Genomic DNA, 20,712 nt, shown 5'->3' with positions numbered 1-20,712 from the left:
ATCTTAACCAAAAGTTTCGTGTCGCATCCTTGTCACATTTGACAGCTACATGCCAAATTTCAAGTCTCTAGCTCTTACGGTTCTCGAGATATTTTGTTTACAGACAGACAGACACACAGACACACGGACCAATGGCTGAAACTTCGGATTTAGGCTCGGACCTCAAAACGTGTTTTGGCACTAAAAACTGACCATCGAAATTTTGACCCGATTACATTACTTTCCTTCCTATAGGATAAGGAAAGTAAAAAAGAGTACCTATATCTGTCTGATTACGGCGCTCAATATAAAGTACATTTTGAAATTCGTTTGGCCATGAAGAAGGCAAGGCATCAGCAGATCAGCACAAAGGCTGCACGGAAAGAGATAAACACAATCTATCAAAAGCTCGAGAGCGCTCCGTCAAACGTCAGAAACAATTCACGGCGAAATTTTCATCTCCATTATATTGTTTTGATGAATATATTCTTCTCGCTGAGGAGAAACAAGAAGGTAAGGTACCTAAAATGTTCAGAATAGCTTGAATACAGGGTGCATCAATAAACACATAATATACTCGAATATCTATCAAAAGCTCGAGAGCGCTCCGTCAAACGTCAGAAACAATTCACGGCGAAATTTTCATCTCCATTATATTGTTTTGATGAATACCTATATTCTTCTCGCTGAGGAGAAACAAGAAGGTAAGGTACCTAAAATGTTCAGAATAGCTTGAAAACAGGGTGCATCAATAGACAAACAATATACTCGAATTACTCGGTCGATCTAAAGAATATAGGAATAGGTACTCGGTCGATCTTCGGAATTCATAGAAACATATCTGGAATATAGGGTGAACCAATGAACAATCCTGGATGAAGTACCACTGTTCGTTTGTTAAAGGAATAACAAGAGCGGAGAGGTTTTAAGTGGGTTTGAGAGAACAGGAATAGTCGAGAAAAAGCGACATACTATAACACTACCTTGAGTTATAACTCCAGGATAACCTCCAACAATACTGAAGAGATCAGAAAGATTTTCCTCCTCATAAACGAATATATTCTTCTCGCTGAGGAGAAACAAGAAGGTAAGGTACCTAAAATGTTCAGAATAGCTTGAATACAGGGTGCATCAATAAACACATAATATACTCGAATTACTCGGTCGATCTTCGGAATTCATAGAAACATATCTGGAATATAGGGTGAACCAATGAACAATCCTGGATGAAGTACCACTGTTCGTTTGTTAAAGGAATAACAAGAGCGGAGAGGTTTTAAGTGGGTTTGAGAGAACAGGAATAGTCGAGAGAAAGCGACATACTATAACACTACCTTGAGTTATAACTCCAGGATAACCTCCAACAATACTGAAGAGATCAGAAAGATTTTCCTCCTCATAAACAATAACAAAAACTACCTATAGACTCTTTCAATTTTGGAGGTCATTAGATTCGTGCTGAATTCCGGGACAACATAAATGCTGAAATACATAGTACAATAGTACATATCCTCATGTCACCATTCCTGACAGACACCGAAGCGAATACAATAGTCCGTCCCTTATACCTTTTTATTACTATTGTAATAATAAAGGGAGGACGGACTAAAAACTACCTATAGACTCTTTCAATTTTGGAGCTCATTAGATTCGTGCTGAATTCCGGGACAACATAAATGCTGAAATACATAGTACAATAGTACATACAGACGAATCATTTGACTGAAGCAGAGTCGAAGCAGAGTAATTTTTGTGCATGCAAAAAGCATTTGCTATTCTAGTAAAATTAATAGCCCTCATGTCACCATTCCTGTCCGTCCAACCATTGTCTTCAAGAGATAAAGTTGACTGAAGGGATTTTCTGCCATTTTTATCTTGTCCTTCTAAGCGATTGTATTACTGTGATGGAGGTACGTGCATATGTTGGTTTGGGGTGATTATTTATTGTTGACCATGCTTTTAAACAGAATTCATTTTGTCAAATGTCAACCAACGTTTTGCAGTGAAAATAGCAGGTACCGGACGAAAAAATTTAGGTACCAACATACATACAACAAAGTACTTCGGAGAGGGAGAGAGATGCTTTTAAACAGAATTCATTTTGTCAAATGTCAACCAACGTTTTGCAGTGAAAATTGCAGATACCGGACGAAAAAATTTAGGTACCTACCAACATACATACAACAAAGTACTTCAGAGAGGGAGAGAGAGGGAGAGAAAAAGAGATAGAGGGAGAGAGAAAAAAGATAGAGGGAGAAAGAGAGAGATAAAAAGAGAGGGGGAAGGAGAGAGGGAGAGAAAGAGGGGGAGGAAAAGAGACAGAGAGGTAGGGAAAGAAAGAAGAGGGAGAAAGAGAGAGATAAAAAGAGAGGGGGAAGGAGAGAGGGAGAGAAAGAGGGGGAGGAAAAGAGACAGAGAGGTAGGGAAAGTAAGAGAGCGAGGAAGAGAGAGAGAAAGGGAGGGAGAGAGAGAAATTTGAGTAACATTTTCAAATAGGGAGGAGACTGAGAAGAGGGGATGACTGATTGATTGCAGTTATCAATCGTACCATGTCATTTATTCATTGATAGATAATTAATATTATTCATCAATGATCCATTGTTCAAAAGTCAGAGCATATCATCCCAGCATCCGATGCAGAATACGTTTTTAGAAATGAGATATCTCCTGATTCTCCTGATATCTTCTGCCAACTTCAAATACGAGTAGATAAAAGATGAAACGGTAGTAGGTAATCAGTCCATACATTGGCAAATAGGCATGTTCATAATAATTATATGTATGTACCTAGGTATTAAGACAATGTTTTTTATCCAAAGTGGATTTTTCATTACAATATGCATTGCTAAAAAACTCTAGATCCTGAAAATGAAATTCCTTCAATAATCTCAGACACAATTATAATGAAGCTGTGGGTTGGTATTAGGAGCACATCCACCAATTTCGCAATACAAAATTGTTAGCAAACGCATCTCAAATGTTAGTACAAGCTGTGAAAGACCAGAAATATTTTCAACAAGACAAAAAACGCAAGTTAGTTGAACAAACAATGGAATAATTTCATGTCATTCAATATGGTTAGTAATAATCCATTATAGTTAATAAAATCATTCATTAAATCATTGTGGTTAATCGCAAGTCCGGATCTAAAACAAATGTTAGTATGAATTAAGCATCAATCACGATTTTGCGACATACCATTTTGTCATTTGCGATGTGCAGATTTCGGATCAGCAGATCCGCGTGAACAATGGTGGGCCCATCTGAATAGAAGAAAAAACATCGAATAAGAATGGAATTATTTCTAAGTAGGTATTCAAAACTGACGAATTTTCGAAGTTCCTTTGGGTCCAATATAAGCCATTTTCAAATACTAGAAAAAATAAAGGAACCTACAACTGACATACCTAGGTAGGTACCTAATACGAGTAGGTATGTGAAGTGATGTAGATTGTAAAGTTTTCACCACAATGTAACTAACTACATACAATCTAGGAGTTGTACGACTTTTCAGAGTACCTACAAACTCCCTCTTTTTAATGCAATTTCAGGGATGAATCTGGAACTAAAGACTTGAAGGGGGCTGATATTTTAAACGTATGATTATAAAATATGAGGTTACATAAGAGAAAAATATGGTAAAGTCAAGAAATATTTACGATTCCGCTTTCTTTTCCAGTGGTGAATTCTATAGACGGAGTTTGCGATTGTGACGTCATGGTAATTGATTGTCTATCTAGTCCCCCTTTAGCTCTTTGTATGTTTTCAGTACCCACCTATTAACGGTTGAAAACATCTGGACTATCTGGAGTATTCTGGAGAAAATGAAGTTATCTGGGTAATAGATATAGATACTATGTGAATTATTTTCAATTTACATTTCTCCAGTTCCCTTTCGTAGCTTCGTCACTGTGACACGTTTTCCAGAATCTTTTTCCAAGGAAATAAGGCTCCATATTTTGTACTTACTACTCTATTCTCTTTCTTTATTGTACTTACAAGTTTATTTTCATGCTATATTACTCACACGATGTGTAACTTTTACTCTTGGTGTTTAATCTAAAGAAATCCTATTCAGTCCCAGCTCAACTCTGGGTTGAAAGGTAGAGATTACCCCTGGCAATAATTTCGCCCTTTGTTTGTAATTATTGTATTTTGTACATGATTATAACCCAATAGAGAGTCTTATTAACAACTTGTCACTCTTCCTGTTCTTTCACTTCCGTTATCAACAGGAAGTGAGTGATTCATAAAAAGAACTATTTCTTCAGTGAACTATTCGGTCAATGAGTCAGATCTTAAACATGTAACCTCTAACCTAACTCTTTAACTTCATATGGCCCTATACAGGAAGTTTGGATCTGACTCATTGAGTAGTTCATTGAAAAGAGTACTTCTTTTTTTATACCTCACTCACTCTTTACACAACTCTCGTTTTCAACTCCTTTCTATTTTCCTAATACTCTTTTTCACGTCGTCCCAGCATCGTCAGGTTGATTGGTGCATTATTTAGAATTCTCTTTAAGACCATACGTGAGAAATAGCGCAGGGGAGCTTGAAAAATAAAATATTAATGATCTTCAATAGCTTGGAGATTTATTTATGTACCTATTCTTACTTCTTACCTACCTCATAATTATACGTATGCAGTAGGTACGTAGGCAGAATGTAGAGAATAATAAAGTAAAAGTAGGAGATTATGTAAAATGCTCACACGTGCGAAATGTTGCCGCCAGAGACGTAATACGAAATACGAAAAAATTTAAAGTAATGTTTAATAATTACCTTCTTGATTCTTGAAGTTTTTGATAATCATTTCAACTTTTTTTCGTAAAAAATTCAAGTAATTTCGAAGATTTGGTATTTTTAAGTGTTTTGGTGACTTTTGGCACCAAATTTTACAACAAAAAATTTCACATGATCCCGCTAAATCTCCCTAAAAAATGTCTCATAGACCCCACACGAAACTTGGACTCGAATTTGCTTTAAGACCATACGTGAGAAATAGCGCAGGGGAGCTTGAAAAATAAAATATTAATGATCTTCAATAGCTTGGAGATTTATTTATGTATTCTTACTTCTTACCTACCTCATAATTATACGTATGCAGTAGGTACGTAGGCAGAATGTAGAGAATAATAAAGTAAAAGTAGGAGATTATGTAAAATGCTCACACGTGCGAAATGTTGCCGCCAGAGACGTAATACGGCAGCGATACGAAAAAATTTAAAGTAATGTTTAATAATTACCTTCTTGATTCTTGAAGTTTTTGATAATTATTTCAACTTTTTTTTTCGTAAAAAATTCAAGTAATTTCGAAGACTTGGTATTTTTAAGTGTTTTGGTGACTTTTGGCACCAAATTTTACAACAAAAAATTCACATAATCCCGCTAAATCTCCCTAAAAAATGTCTCATAGACCCCACACGAAACTTGGACTCGAATTTGTTCTTCCATCCCACCTTCCTCAAAATATTGGTATCGGTATCCTCTTGGTAAACACAAAAGACCTGAAATCAGACGGCAGGTTTCAAAAAAGACCTGAAATTGGACTGCAGATTTCAATTACTTTTTAGTCCTCTGTTGGAAAATTCTTTTCGTACGACACTGAAAATCGTGTCAACATTTTCTAGCAGTTGCTCAAAAAAGTTGAATTTGTGTGTTCCGCCTTTACATATTTCATTGCACCGTGACGCGTCGTAAAGTGTAAAGTAAATAATGTAAAGCGCTGGAATTTCAAATGAGACTTTCCCAAGCGGGAAATTTTCGCTCAGAAATAAGCACAAGTAGAAATATACATTATAGTCCCACAGCATGTAGAAAATACACACATACATACACTGAATGTAGAAATATACAAATAATCATGTACATACTATAGCCTATAGCTGACTCTCCCTAGGCTCCCGTATAATATAGTTGCTTGAAGGAGCAAAGAAAAACTTCATTTATGTAGAAAAGTCACCATATGTAAGTTTCGCGTATCAGAAATCTTTACGCAGAATGAAGTTGAAAGTGGTTATCAAAGTAAGCGTAACGAAAGCTACGTACGACACCAAGTTAATTACCGCTGCCCTTTCCCTCAGAGCTAAAAATAGCGTCATTTTGTAGGTGCTTGGTGCTTTGAGTAATTTTCTGACTAATAATCTAGGAATGAATAGGGACGAGCTTTTCTCACCCCTTTCTACACACAGGGCTGCTAACAGAGGGGTCCATCTGGCCCGATTTGCCACAGGCCGGGCTCTTCAAGGGGGTAACATTACCTAGTATTCTTGTTTTAAGAATATATTATGTTGTGAGGGGGGCCATTTTAAAGGGACTGTTCTGTTCTATTCGGGCAGGATAAACAAGGTCTATTCTATTCTATTTCATTCTATTGTAGGTGCTAGTACAGGGGTGGGGGGCCCGGGTTGGCTGTGAGCAGCCCTGGTCAATACAGCAACTAACTGATAGCAGAGTAGAGAATCAATTGAGGGACAGGGAGGGTTTCTAATTCTGGGGTAAATATTAATCATTTTTAGTTGTTTACCTATGTCTGTTGAAGCTTTAGCAGAGGGATTCTATACCTACTCGTATTTTGCGTCATAAATAAGGTCGTAGCTCTATTGTGACTTTATTAGCTAGTGAATGTGAGGTGTTGGAAACATAAACGGAAGCTACGTTGAATGTGGTTCACGTCGAGATGGGTGACCGATTTGGGACATTATAATAAATGATGCTGTCATAAATAAGGTCGTAGCTCTATTGTGACTTTATTAGCTAGTGAATGTGAGGTGTTGGAAACATAAACGGAAGCTACGTTGAATGTGATTCACGTCGAGATGGGTGACCGATTTGGGACATTATAATAAATGATGCTACCCAACTTGGGCTCATGATCACAGGAGGTAAAGTTAGTGCTTCAAGTCACAGGGCACTGAAAATCTCTATCACCTAACAATCATACTTATAAAGAGGATAAATCAAATTATGCGATAAAGAGGATATAACAATATCAAGGAATATGATGGGGTTGGATCAGGAGACCACTGAAAATCTCTATCACCTAACAATCATACTTATAAAGAGGATAAATCAAATTATGCGATAAAGAGGATATAACAATATCAAGGAAGATGATGGGGTTGGATCAGGAGATTTGGACGGATGCAGCACAGGCCAGACTCAGTTGGAGAGGCAGTACTGAGCAGACTTTATTGATGCCTGGGCCCTGGTCACGGATAAGTAAGTAAGAGGATATAAATATTAACATATGCATCTAAAGTGTCTTTGTTGATCAGATTCAAACCGACGCTCTCCCATTTACCAGGCGAACGTCTTAACCACTGGAGTGCCAAGATAATGCGCAATATTCAGAACCGGATTCAATTTTTGAATCTCATTTCCTCAGTCACACTAGACTCGAGATTCCTGTGAATCCAGAGATATAATTAAATTTTCCACTCCTTTTTCCCTTTTCCTCTTTCTCCTCCTTTCCCATATTCTATACTCAGTCACACTAGACTCGAGATTCCTGTGAATCCAGAGATATAATTAAATTTTCCACTCCTTTTTCCCTTTTCCTCTTTCTCCTCCTCTTCTTCTTTTTCCTCCTTTCCCATATTCTATGACGTCTGCAAATTTTTCACCTAATAGGTAGATTTGACCGGAAATTTGAATGTGCTAGAAGTTTCCTTCACAAAATTTTCAACGGGGGGTGAAAAAAAGATGAATGTTGCGTTTGTAGTTGTCATGTGAATTATGAGCAGGTACACCTATCTACTCGGACTTTTTCAAATGTGTTTGATTTCTGATTTGCTGGAAATTACGTAGTAATGATACCCTGAGGAAATGAAATGCAGACCCAGAGGTCATTTTGAATACAATTTGATATACCTAACTACTCTAGATAAAAAGGGTCAATTACGGTTTTCATGAGGAGCTATGAAGTTGAAAGTGGTTATCAAAGTAAGCGTAACGAAAGCTACGTACGACACCAAGTTAATTACCGCTGCCCTTTCCCTCAGAGCTAGAAATAGCGTCATTTTGTAGGTGCTTGGTGCTTTGAGTAATTTTCTGACTGAAAACACAGTACAATAATAACGACACAAGTCTTTTCAGATACCTTTTTAAACCGACTGGACCAGAGTAACCGTACGTTTTGGTTAAACTTTAAATGAGACTTATATCAAAATAATTAAAGTTAAAGGTATTGTGTTAGAAAGACAATATTTAATTTGGCTTTCAAATAGATAGGTGTAGGAGTAGGACGTACTTTTAGAAAAGAACTGGATAAGTAGGGGACTACCTAATTAAAAAAAAAAAAATAAAAAAAAATGGGAAAGGTTTAATAGGTTTTGTCAGGTAAAGTTTCCAGATTTTTTCGATAACTTCTAAAAGGTTTAACGAATTGTAATTCATAGAGAGCGATTAATAGTAAAAGTTTAATGGATAGCAATATTAAACTAGAGGAATATTATCCTGCTTTAATAGACGGGTTCTATCAAGAAACGAAAACACTCTAGAAAAAGATTGCGTGCTATAAATTGGGAAATAATAGAAAGGAAAAGCGAAAAATGATTATTGTTTATTTTTCTCACAAATGTGCGGAAATACAATGTGATTTCTTTTTCCCTTTTTGTGGGGTAGTGCCTACTTACTGACGCTTTCTAGACTTGAATGGTTTTTATTTTTCAAAGCTGGGCTGGCAGATTGGTAGGTAAGTTAATGTAATGGATACCCATAGGTAAATAAAAACTGTGATGTATTTCCATTGTTTCTAAACCAACACCCTAATATGACTCCAGGGAGTATCAACATGGTTTAAAGTTTTTTTTTTTTTTTTAAGAGGTTTGACAGAGGGAACTGTAACTGCTATATGGTCTTATCGTCCCGAAACAATAACTTATACCCATGTATAATGTATACTCGTAGAAATGGGTACATCAGATGTTAACAGGTACTATCAGATGTTCTACTTGGGAAAAAATAATACGAACCAACAAAATATTTTTTCTCCTTCAAGTTTTCTTTCCATAAAACAGCTTACTTTTTATGGCTACCTTTGCCTTTACTTTGTATGTTCCATTAAAAAGAATAGCTTCTTCTTAATTTTAAAATTTCTAATTTGTTCCTAAAGTACACAACACTTTGAGAAGAACGTTCAGAGGGGGGAACAACATTGAATATTTTATTCGAATAATTATTTAACCCCTTTGAGTCCAATAAGGCCCGTTCAGGCTGTCTGATTTGAGCTTTTACGAGTAAAATACTTTGGTTTTCTCTCATTTCTTCACCATTTTTTCAATTAGAGAGAGAGAAAGAGGGAGGGAGGATTTTTGATTTTTTTTCGTTTATGTTTTTTTTTTTTTTTTTTTTTTTTTTTTTTTTTTTCGTTGAAAGATTTCATTAGGAAATATAAATCAAAATCAAAAGAGCGTAGAAAAATAATGAGAAATGATACGAATCAGTGGTGGATACATGAAAGTTTAGGTGGAAACACGTTTAGACTACTATTAGGTAAACGTATTATTAGCAAGTAAATAATTAGGCACAGTCTTAATTAAATCTGTTGATTCATTCCTTTTATTTTTATTATTATTATTATTTGCAATTTTAAGCACTTTTTCCCGGATAGGCTAGGAAACTTTAAAAATCAGCCACTCGTAAATTATGCATCCAGCACTGGTCCACAGAAATCTTCTTCTGCTACGATTAACCTCTCCAGACCATTTCAATCCTTCATGTTTTAATCACTACCACATTAAGACTGAATGGTTAAAAAGATATTTAAGAAATATTAAAGAACCCATAAAAATTATGGGAAGATTTTTATTATTATTATTATTATTATTATTTTTAATTCTAAGGTCTGAAGAGGTTAATAAACAATAACTTATACCCATGTATAATGTATACTCGTAGAAATGGGTACATCAGATGTTAACAGGTACTATCAGATGTTCTACTTGGGAAAAAATAATACGAACCAACAAAATATTTTTTCTCCTTCAAGTTTTCTTTCCATAAAACAGCTTACTTTTTATGGCTACCTTTGCCTTTACTTTGTATGTTCCATTAAAAAGAATAGCTTCTTCTTAATTTTAAAATTTCTAATTTGTTCCTAAAGTACACAACACTTTGAGAAGAACGTTCAGAGGGGGGAACAACATTGAATATTTTATTCGAATAATTATTTAACCCCTTTGAGTCCAATAAGGCCCGTTCAGGCTGTCTGATTTGAGCTTTTACGAGTAAAATACTTTGGTTTTCTCTCATTTCTTCACCATTTTTTCAATTAGAGAGAGAGAAAGAGGGAGGGAGGAAGAGGAGAGAGAGAGAGAGAGAGCGAGGAAGGAGAGAGAGAGGGAGGAAGGGAGAGAGAGAAATATCGGATACACATTAATTACCTACAAAACTTACAAAATAAGTTGGCAAACTTTTCCTGACAAATTTAATGTCTTTTCGAAAAGGCATTTGAAAATGAAAAGGAATTTGTAATTCGTTTTTCAAGTAATTTAAGTTGCCACAGGTGAACTATCTAACACCTGCAATGAAACTTTTGAAAAATAAGTTGGACACTATTTTACCTAGATAGGTACAATATTAAATGTGGAATTTATGCCCTACTTCCTGGGTAAATGTTTCTCTTCTTGAGGGTAAATGTTTCTCTCATCTTACTTGTCTTGAGGATAAATGTTAGACAATGGAATGGGGGGGGGGGGTTTACTTACCTACCTACCTTCGTTTTGAGAACGAAACATGATAAATTAATAGTGTCGCAGGCATTTTTTTTTTTTCTCAAAAATAATGTGTCCGAAGTTCGTCAGTTTTGACATAATTTTTAGCTAATATAACACACGAAATTTAGAAAGAAAATAAGGCAATTTTTTGAAAATTTTGTTCTACCTTTCAGAAACGCAGCCTGATCAAAGTTCAAAGCTTGTCAAGAATTAATTTTTGAACTACCTAATTCTTAGATCCTCTTCTACATATTTTTTCTCCATATTAAAAGCTTTGCTGAGCACTAAAAAGAGCAAAAATAGAGCGCCGCAGGCGAAATTTTTGAAAATTTTGATCTAAAATCTTTCAAAATAATAATTTAAAACCCCTTAACACATTTTTTTTTTTTTTTTTTTAATAATTTAAACCCCTTAAACCATTTTTTTTTTTTTTTTTTTAATAAATTTATGATTTTTTTTTCTTGATTTTTTCTTAAAAATCGAAAGGAGCTGGCGGGCCGCAGTTTGTGCACGCCTGCTATAAAGGAACATCCGGAACATGAATATAAACAGTCCCTTGTTTTAGGTCTTTACATAAATATTCTGCTCCTAAATACCTAAATTTAAAATGAAATTCAACATCAGCAGAAATGTAACCTTAAAGTATGCGTTAGGTCCCATTTGTATCTTTCGAGTAATCCTTAAACAGCTCCTCCATGATATGACTGTCATAAAAGCTTAACATGTTATTACAATCTATAACTTTCTTTTTACTTTCTATTTATTAAAAAAAGAAATCCGACCAAAAGCTTTCTAAATTTTTTTCCTCTTCTACTTGGATGGATTCCAAAAAGTTTTCGACAGTATTTATTTTACCATCAGGTTTTTTTTTTCTTTTTTTTTTTCGTTGAAAGATTTCATTAGGAAATATAAATCAAAATCAAAAGAGCGTAGAAAAATAATGAGAAATGATACGAATCAGTGGTGGATACATGAAAGTTTAGGTGGAAACACGTTTAGACTACTATTAGGTAAACGTATTATTAGCAAGTAAATAATTAGGCACAGTCTTAATTAAATCTGTTGATTCATTCCTTTTATTTTTATTATTATTATTATTTGCAATTTTAAGCACTTTTTCCCGGATAGGCTAGGAAACTTTAAAAATCAGCCACTCGTAAATTATGCATCCAGCACTGGTCCACAGAAATCTTCTTCTGCTACGATTAACCTCTCCAGACCATTTCAATCCTTCATGTTTTAATCACTACCACATTAAGACTGAATGGTTAAAAAGATATTTAAGAAATATTAAAGAACCCATAAAAATTATGGGAAGATTTTTATTATTATTATTATTATTATTATTTTTAATTCTAAGGTCTGAAGAGGTTAATACTTACCGACTTATTTTTAATTTTTCTTTATTTTACAATTTTCGAATTTTCCTGAATAAAAAAGTATTTCCTCACATTTGTTTCGCCATTAGAGTTTCTTACTTTTGTTTCGCCATTAGAGTTAAAGTGAGGAATGGGGAGGGAGGGGTGCAAGTTTATTCTTTCTTTTCTTTGTCGATCCAAACAATAGTCCAGCTTTTTCTTTCTCTCTCTTTCTCCCTCTGGTGCAAGTTTATTCTTTCTTTTCTTTGTCGATCCAAACAATAGTCCAGCTTTTTCTTTCTCTCTCTTTCTCCTGCAAGTTTATTCTTTCTTTTCTTTGTCGATCCAAACAATAGTCCAGCTTTTTCTTTCTCTCTCTTTCTCCCTCTCTCTCTCTCTCTCCCCTTTCTTATAGGTATGCAAATTACAAGAGCCCAGTAGTAAGTCCAGCTATTGCCTCGTGTAAACTTTACCTCGTATAACGTGAAATGCAGTAACATTCCAGTTCAATTTGGTTGGTCAGGTTTTATTGGACTTGCAGGTGTATAGAATTGCATTTTGTCCAACTGGAGTGGAATGTTACTGGACACAAGTTGTGCTTACATGAGGCCAGTAAAGGTAGAACACACTACTTCATGTGAGCTCACGTGAGAGAGAAAGATGTGGTTCAAAGTTCTTTCATAATACAATAGTACATGATTTCATTCATGATAGCTACACTATCACGTCAAGTGAGCTCATGTAACGTGAGGACAGTGTGACATCATTTCTGACTCCTCATGAGCTCACGTGACGTGATAGTAGTGTGTTTCTACCTGAACTGGACTGCTAACTAGCCTCGTGTGTTCCATCCATTTTACTCTCAATCACTATTCAGCAGGGCTAATAAATACTAGGATCTACAAAAGAATAAGGAACAAGACATGTCACCCTTCCTTCCCTACCCCTCAAACCTCCCTTTGCCATGATGAAATAGAAGGAACATTGAGCAATAAAATTGTTTTGAAACAAAACAATATTCCATCTAACTCATCAATGTTCAAAAGCGAGCTTTACCTACTCTTCAATCAATTGTCAAAATTGAAAATGGAATTGATGAGTTATCCCCCCTTGTTTTTCTTATTGTGGGAGATTAATCAAAAATATATTTAGGCCAGTAAAGGTAGAACACACTACTTCATGTGAGCTCACGTGAGAGAGAAAGATGTGGTTCAAAGTTCTTTCATAATACAATAGTAGGTGATTTCATTCATGATAGCTACACTACTATCACGTCACGTGAGCTCACGCAACGTGAGGACAGTGTGACATCATTTCTGACTCCTCACGAGCTCACGTGACGTGATAGTAGTGTGTTTCTACCTGAACTGGACTGCTAACTAGCCTCGTGTGTTTCAACCATTTTACTCTCAATCACTATTCAGCAGGGCTAATAAATACTAGGATCTACAAAAGAATAAGGAACAAGACATGTCACCCTTCCTTCCCTACCCCTCAAACCTCCCTTTGCCATGATGAAATAGAAGGAACATTGAGCAATAAAATTGTTTTGAAACAAAACAATATTCCATCTAACTCATCAATGTTCAAAAGCGAGCTTTACCTACTCTTCAATCAATTGTCAAAATTGAAAATGGAATTGATGAGTTATCCCCCCTTGTTTTTATGAAAAAAAAAAAAAAAAAAAAAAACAGACAACAAAGATAGGAGAAATCCAGCCGTTCCGAAGACGAACCCTATCTGGTCAGGATAAAGTTTGCCTCGGGCGAGAATCGAACGCCCGATCTAGCGCTTACAAGGCAGAAATAGGCGTGCGTCCGAGCTAACTAGGCTACCTTAGAACTGAAGTGACGATAGGTGAGAGTAATCACGGGGGATTAAAACAAAAGCCGGCAGGTGCCACCTTTCAATCGCCCACCAGGGGTGGATGGAGGGACTGCTGAAAAGGTAAGAGTAATCAACTAGACAGCGCACATATGATCGACACTCTTATTTGGCTACCCCTATTAATTCAAACGACCTTACAAACAACAAGGCGTAAGGCGCCTCATCTGACAATAAACAAAACAGCGTAACGTAAAAAATCACTTGCCTCGGTACTTAATGAGCAGTAACTTCCAATACTTGAACTATTTTGCTGGCAATTTGTCAAAATTGAACAAAAACCCAGCAATCTTAATAATGATAATTATAAAAACATTAGCCCTACAAATAACAAAACACTCATTCGCTCGTAAAAAAGAGTGTTACTAGCTAAAACCGCGAGTATTTGTTGTCGTTTTCCATCGACATGTGAGGGTAAAGGTAGAAACACACTACTGCACGTGAGCTCACGTGATAGAAGTGTGTTTCGACCTGAACACTTTTAACAGTTGTCCTCACGAGGCTGAGCGCACCCCAAAATAACCAGATCACATCGAAATTCTTACCTTTTTCGCTTGGATTTCAAACAATCAGAACTGAAAAAAGAAGGAGAAGGAAGGTGTATGAAAATGGGGAAACGGGAGGAGGAGAAAAGGGGTAGGAGGAGGGGGAGGAGAAGGGGGAGGAGAAGAAGGAGGAGAAGGAGAAAGAGGGAGGAGGAGAAAGCTCTCATGGTACAAGTTTTTAATATAATAACAATCCCTCAAGCAACTGAGTGCACCCCGGAAGCATAATGGTATCTGTGCCCACTTAATTACATAACTAGGCACTTTTTGCAGAAACCCATGTACCTACCAACTACCAATTTATTATTCTTGGTGAAATATTCACATTTAACATCATCGGGACCCATGGATTTTCTTCCTAAAGCCTAGAATATATCATTTCTTTATTTTTATTTATTTTTTTTTTTTTTTAATATTATTTGAAAAAAAGTAAATAAAATGAAAAAAAATAATATTAAATTTGTTTGTATTACCTGTGCCATTTTCGCCGGATGGTCGTATCCGAGCGTCATAACTACTTGGACCTAAGATTTGATCTAATACTTCCTTTTCTTTTTCCCTGTAATTGATTTTGACCCCCTGGGGAGATTGATAACACCTGAAAGCAAACGGGAGTTTTTCTTGGTTAGAGTGGGAAAAGAGCAACGATTTTTTTTACTTGGACCTAAGATTTGATCTAATACTTCCTTTTCTTTTTCCCTGTAATTGATTTTGACCCCCTGGGGAGATTGATAACACCTGAAAACAAACGGGAGTTTTTCTTGGTTAGAGTAGGAAAAGAGCAACGAATTTTTTTTGGGGGGATTTCCATTTCCCCCTATGGGTCTAAATCAGAGAATAAGGGAATTCAACTCTATTGATCTTAAATACAAAGACAAGGGGACTTACCACGCTCACCCGCTGGTGCCCTTAAATCAGAGACCAAGGGGTTTTTGCTATTATTGCCCTTAAATCAGAGACCAACCTGTCGCCTCTTACGTACTTAGAAATATGCCCCCTATGGGTCTAAATCAGAGAATAAGGGAATTCAACTCTATTGATCTTAAATACAAAGACAAGGGGACTTACCACGCTCACCCGCAGGTGCCCTTAAATCAGAGACCAAAGGGTTTTTGCTATTATTGCCCTTAAATCAGAGACCAACCTGTCGCCTCTTACGTACTTAGAAATATATATACGAGTACTTACCAACTTAATTGAGCAACATATAAGACGAATAATGAAAGACTGAGCAGAAGAATGTTTGAATCCATTGACAATGAATTCTGAAACACACAGAGGATCACATATTGGATTAGTTTAGTAATTACTTTCTATTGAGGGATTTAACCAGTAAATTAAATATGTACTTTAACCTAGGGTTTACAGTTTTTTTTTTCTTTTTTTTTTTTTAATGCCTTTTGTCATGTTTCAAGTTTGAAAACTACCTTACGCAGAACAGAAGAATGTTTGAATCCATTGACAATGAATTCTGAAACACACAGAGGATCACATATTGGATTAGTTTAGTAATTACTTTCTATTGAGTGATTTAACCAGTAAATTAAATATGTACATTAACCTAGGGTTTACAGTTTTTTTTTTCTTTTTTTTTTAATGCCTTTTGTCATGTTTTAAGTTTGAAAACTACCTTACGCAGAAGTCAACATTTATTTGAAGCTGCTAAACGTCACAGATTTATTTTTTTACTATGTCATTTGCATCATTCTTCAAAGAGATATACCTCCATACATATGTATAAAGAGATTCTTTAAGTATTGCATAAGTAGGTAAATATTAGGAAAGAAAAAATATGTCTGTATCAACAGATTCGTTCCATAGTAACATAGTATGACATAAGTAGGCCACCCACATCCATTTGATAGTGGACACACAATTTTACTTTTCCTTCAAAACATGTAATGAGAGATTTAACTAATGGGACAATTTTCAATGATAAAAAAGGAGTTTTTCATGATCCAAACAGGAGTTTTCAAAAACTCCTCCTCATAGGCGGTTCTTGCCTAAATTTTTGGGGGGGCTTGATTTTGAAGGTACACCTTCAAAATTTTGATTTAGCTTTATGTAAAAAAAAATCTGGTGTGTACATCACACGACTTTCCTTATCCTATTAAATTATGCTTAAATTTTTGGGGGGGCTTGATTTTGAAGGTACACCTTCAAAATTTTGATTTAGCTTTATGTAAAAAAAATCTGGTGTGTACATCACACGACTTTCCTTATCCTATTGAATGATGCTTATTTGAGTATTATTTTATCCTAACTTTTACCATACCTCTTTAAGTATTGCATAAGTAGGTAAATATTAGGAAAGAAAAAATATGTCTGTATCAACAGATTCGTTCCATAGTAACATAGTATGACCCACATCCATTTGATAGTGGTAAGTAGGTAAATATTAGGAAAGAAAAAATATGTCTGTATCAACAGATTCGTTCCATAGTAACATAGTATGACATAAGTAGGCCACCCACATCCATTTGATAGTGGACACACAATTTTACTTTTCCTTCAAAACATGATTTTCTTAAGTGCCATGTACCAAACAAAACTTGGAATTGACTTAAATTAATCAACACTCTCTCAGAGAAGAGAGAAGAAGAGGTAATGGAGGAGGGGAGGAAAAAGTCAAGAGATGGCAGGAGTGTTGCTGATGTTGTGTTAAAATAAAAGTATGTACATACGCGTACACCTACTATGAGAATAAACAGGTAGATCGAGATTGTTTTTGTACTGAACATAGTGGACATTATAAAGGTACCTTTCTTTAATGAAAAAATCAATTTGAAAAAAGACTAATTTTGCGCCAAAAATTTGCTTTATTTAATGTTTGTATTTGTATGAAACTGAGCCGTTTATTATTTATTAACTTCCTAGGTACATAAGTACATGATTTAATGCCCTAAATTTTTATGATTGCAATATTTTTGCTGTAATTTAGAGGCAACGTATTTCTAATGTACTGTTCAACGGATACAATATGTACATACCTACTTACACTTAGAAACATCTGTTTTTAATAAAAATCAATCCTTGTCAGACGAATTGAATATGGGCGATTGAAAAAAAGTAAATACCTAGCTGAATCAAGTGTTCTCAATCAATTTTAGAAAATAGACTTCAAGTACAATTTGAATACACTTGAAAGGTGGCAATCATGGGATATTAGACTCAGCGGATTAGAGTACGGCAACTTTTTGAGAGAGAGAGAGAGAGAGAGAGAGAGAGAGAGAGAGAGAGAGAGAGAGATAGAAAAGAACTTGCTAAAAGTCCTTTGGCTGCATTCAATATTCGTAAAGCCTAAGCTTCAAATTTCTCAACACTGTTTAGAAGATAGAAAAGGAATAAAAAAGGAAAAAAAATGCTGAAAAAGAGTCACAGGGATTTCAAATGGACAGCTTGGGGAAAGCTCTTTGTAATCCAGCAGGCCTTGTGTAAGATGGATGGTAATATTGTATATTTTCCTCAAAGGACATTATTACATAGAACACAGGCATATTGTAAACAATGGAAAGGGAAAGAATAACCACGGAGACTTTAGTGCAGTAAAACAGTAGTAAAACCGTAGAGTTGAACTTTTTTTTTGTGATCTTGATCATAAATTCAATAACATCAGGTGTAGAAAAGCGTGTAAAAAGCTTGCTCTATTGTAAACAATGGAAAGGGAAAGAATAACCACGGAGACTTTAGTGCAGTAAAACAGTAGTAAAACCGTAGAGTTGAACTTTTTTTTGTGATCTTGATCATAAATTCAATAACATCAGGTGTAGAAAAACGTGTAAAAAGCTTGCTCAAAAAAAAAGGTGATAAACATACAACCGAGAACAGAGTGTGAAAGGAAACATTACGGTGTTTTATAGGAGGAATAAAAAGTCACCGAGGAACCTACGCTACGGTCATAAAACCAGCCAGATTAGGGACATAAGAAATGAAGACATACAACCACAACCACTGGTTGACCTGGTATTGGTAAAGGTAGGGCCATCGGCTTTAATAAACGCCCTTGGTCACTGCGACCTGGTTAGATCTTTTGTGACATAAGTGGATGGAAACAAAGAAAGAAGAAGTATTGGTATAATTTCTGGTCTTGGACCTAAAGCTATTCTTAAAATAGCTGAAATACAACCTCTTAAATTATTATGGTATGAAATCCACCTCATTTCACTGGTAGAACGTCAAAATGTTGACGACAAGAACAATATAGCAAGAACGAGTCACAATAAAAACTCCAACAAAAGCAGCTATAAAGTATGTAAAAAAAGAAAGAAAATGTCTGTTTTGACGCTTTACCAAAGATGATATTATCAACAAAAGCAGCTATAAAGTATGTAAAAAAAGAAAGAAAATGTCTGTTTTGACGCTTTACCAAAGATGATATTATCCAGATAAAAAAAGCTCTTTGGAAAACCTGTAACATCTGTCTCTCACTCATTGAGAGATGATATCTTTTCCCGGGGATTTTTCCTCTTTCCCGCATTCCTTCTATCTCATTTTTTCTCCCTTATTACTTTCCTGTAACAATAAAAAAAGGGAACAGGTGGTGTATTCTTATCTCGATAGAGGGGAATATAGGGATGGATGTACCTTTATCTCGTCCTATTATTTATTTATGTTTTGCTCTGTGTTAAAAGGAGCAGAGGGAGATAATATACGATGGATATAAAGGCGAATGGGAGGAAAGGAATAGAATAAAAGAAGAATAAATTGTGAGGGGAAAAGGGAGAGATGAAGGTACCTGGATATAAATATTGAGAATAATTCTGGTGAAACAAAAAAAAAATGTGGGGGACCTCTGCACTGCAGATATCGAGAGTGCGGATAATGTTCAAAACCGGAGGGACTAGATTTAACAAGATAAGGAGAAAAGGGTATAAGAAAACATCTGTACTTATGTATATTAGAGGTGGAAAAGAGAATCGGAAAAATAGTTATAAATAAATTATGGGGCGAAGAGACCAAAAAACATCCGTCTTTGGAAAAATACGAATAAGAAATGAGGAAAAATCGAAAATGTTACATAGTAAACATGGAGGGAACAGAGAACAAAGTGGAGGTCCAATGGTAGTTAAAAAAGTGGACGAAAGAAAGTGGACGAAAGAAGTGAATCAGTGATAATGCGGAAATGGGAGGAAAGGAATAGAATAAAAGAAGAATAAATTGTGAGGGGAAAAGGGAGAGATGAAGGTACCTGGATATAAATATTGAGAATAATGGACTTCTGGTGAAACAAAAAAATGTGGGGGACCTCTGCACTGCAGATATCGAGAGTGCGGATAATGTTCAAAACCGGAGGGAATAGATTTAACAAGATAAGGAGAAAAGGGTATAAGAAAACATTTGTACTTATGTATATTAGAGGTGGAAAAGAGAATCGGAAAAATAGTTATAAATAAAATATGGGGTGAAGAGACCAAAAAAATCCGTATTTGGAAAAATACGAATAAGAAATGAGGGAAAATCGAAAATGTTACATAGTAAACATGGAGGGAACAGAGAACAAAGTGGAGGTACAATGGTAGTTAAAAAAGTGGACGAAAGAAATGTAGGGAGAAAGAGAGGAACTAAAGAGGGTTAGAAAAGAAAGTGAATAAGTGATAATGCGGAAACAGAAGTAGATGTGAGAAAAAGGGAGTGGAAGAGGGAAGAAAGCATAGAACAAAAGGAAAGTGATATTTTATAGAGGGGTTAAAAATGTGGACGAAAGAAATGTAGGGAGAAAGAGAGGAACTAAAGAGGGTTAGAAAAGAAAGTGAATAAGTGATAATGCGGAAATAGAAGTAGATTTGAGAAAAAGGGAGTGGAAGAGGGAAGAAAGCATAGAACAAAAGGAAAGTGATATTTTTTAGAGGAAGAAACACTAGACTAGTCTAGACCTCTAGATTGATTCCTGTGGGAGATAATGAATATAAATTATGTCCTGGTACTCCTGATGGATAAGGGTTTGACATGAACGAGAAATTTTCTTTTTTCTCTATCGTTATTGGGAATTTAGGTATCACAGAGGGAAACAGAAGTAGAGTAAGACTGCTTCTATTTTGAGTATTTTGAGGACTGACTCGACTGAGGAGGCAAAGTACTCTTCTAATCAAATAATTGGTGAGAAATGTCACTGTCTGATTTGCTGGGCAGGGCACTTTTATTTATATTTTTTATAAAAAAAATAATAATAAGCGAAATCAACCAATCAGATTGCTTAATTCGAGGCTTAAACTTAAATGGAGTTAA

At 35.4% G+C, this 20,712-nt stretch overlaps 1 protein-coding gene across 5 annotated transcripts in view; it reads right to left on the bottom strand.

Moving 5' to 3' along the window:
- The window catches only part of LOC103524495 (glutamate-gated chloride channel), a 59,927-nt gene extending 44,175 nt beyond the window's left edge, over window positions 1-15,752 (bottom strand). For 3 of the 5 annotated variants that reach the window (XM_026819892.1, XM_017449621.2, XM_026819893.1), the window contains exons 1-3: window positions 15,676-15,752; window positions 15,152-15,225; window positions 14,961-15,011 (exon numbers count right to left, since the gene is read on the bottom strand). In XM_026819892.1, coding sequence (XP_026675693.1) covers window positions 14,961-15,011; window positions 15,152-15,225; window positions 15,676-15,740 — 190 coding nt within the window. In that variant the 5' untranslated portion in view covers window positions 15,741-15,752. Of the gene's footprint in view, window positions 1-3,177; window positions 3,243-14,960; window positions 15,084-15,151; window positions 15,226-15,675 lie in introns of those variants that run through there. The other 2 variants (XM_026819894.1, XM_026819895.1) reach the window with 2 other exon arrangements.
- Between the last annotated feature and the right edge of the window lie 4,960 nt (window positions 15,753-20,712).

This window comes from Diaphorina citri, unplaced genomic scaffold, assembly GCF_000475195.1.
Source record: "Diaphorina citri unplaced genomic scaffold, Diaci psyllid genome assembly version 1.1 scaffold101, whole genome shotgun sequence".
NCBI classification, from domain to species: Eukaryota; Metazoa; Arthropoda; class Insecta; order Hemiptera; family Psyllidae; genus Diaphorina; species Diaphorina citri.
Note: the sequence above shows the minus strand (reverse complement) of the source record. Positions and strands in the feature narration are given on the sequence as shown.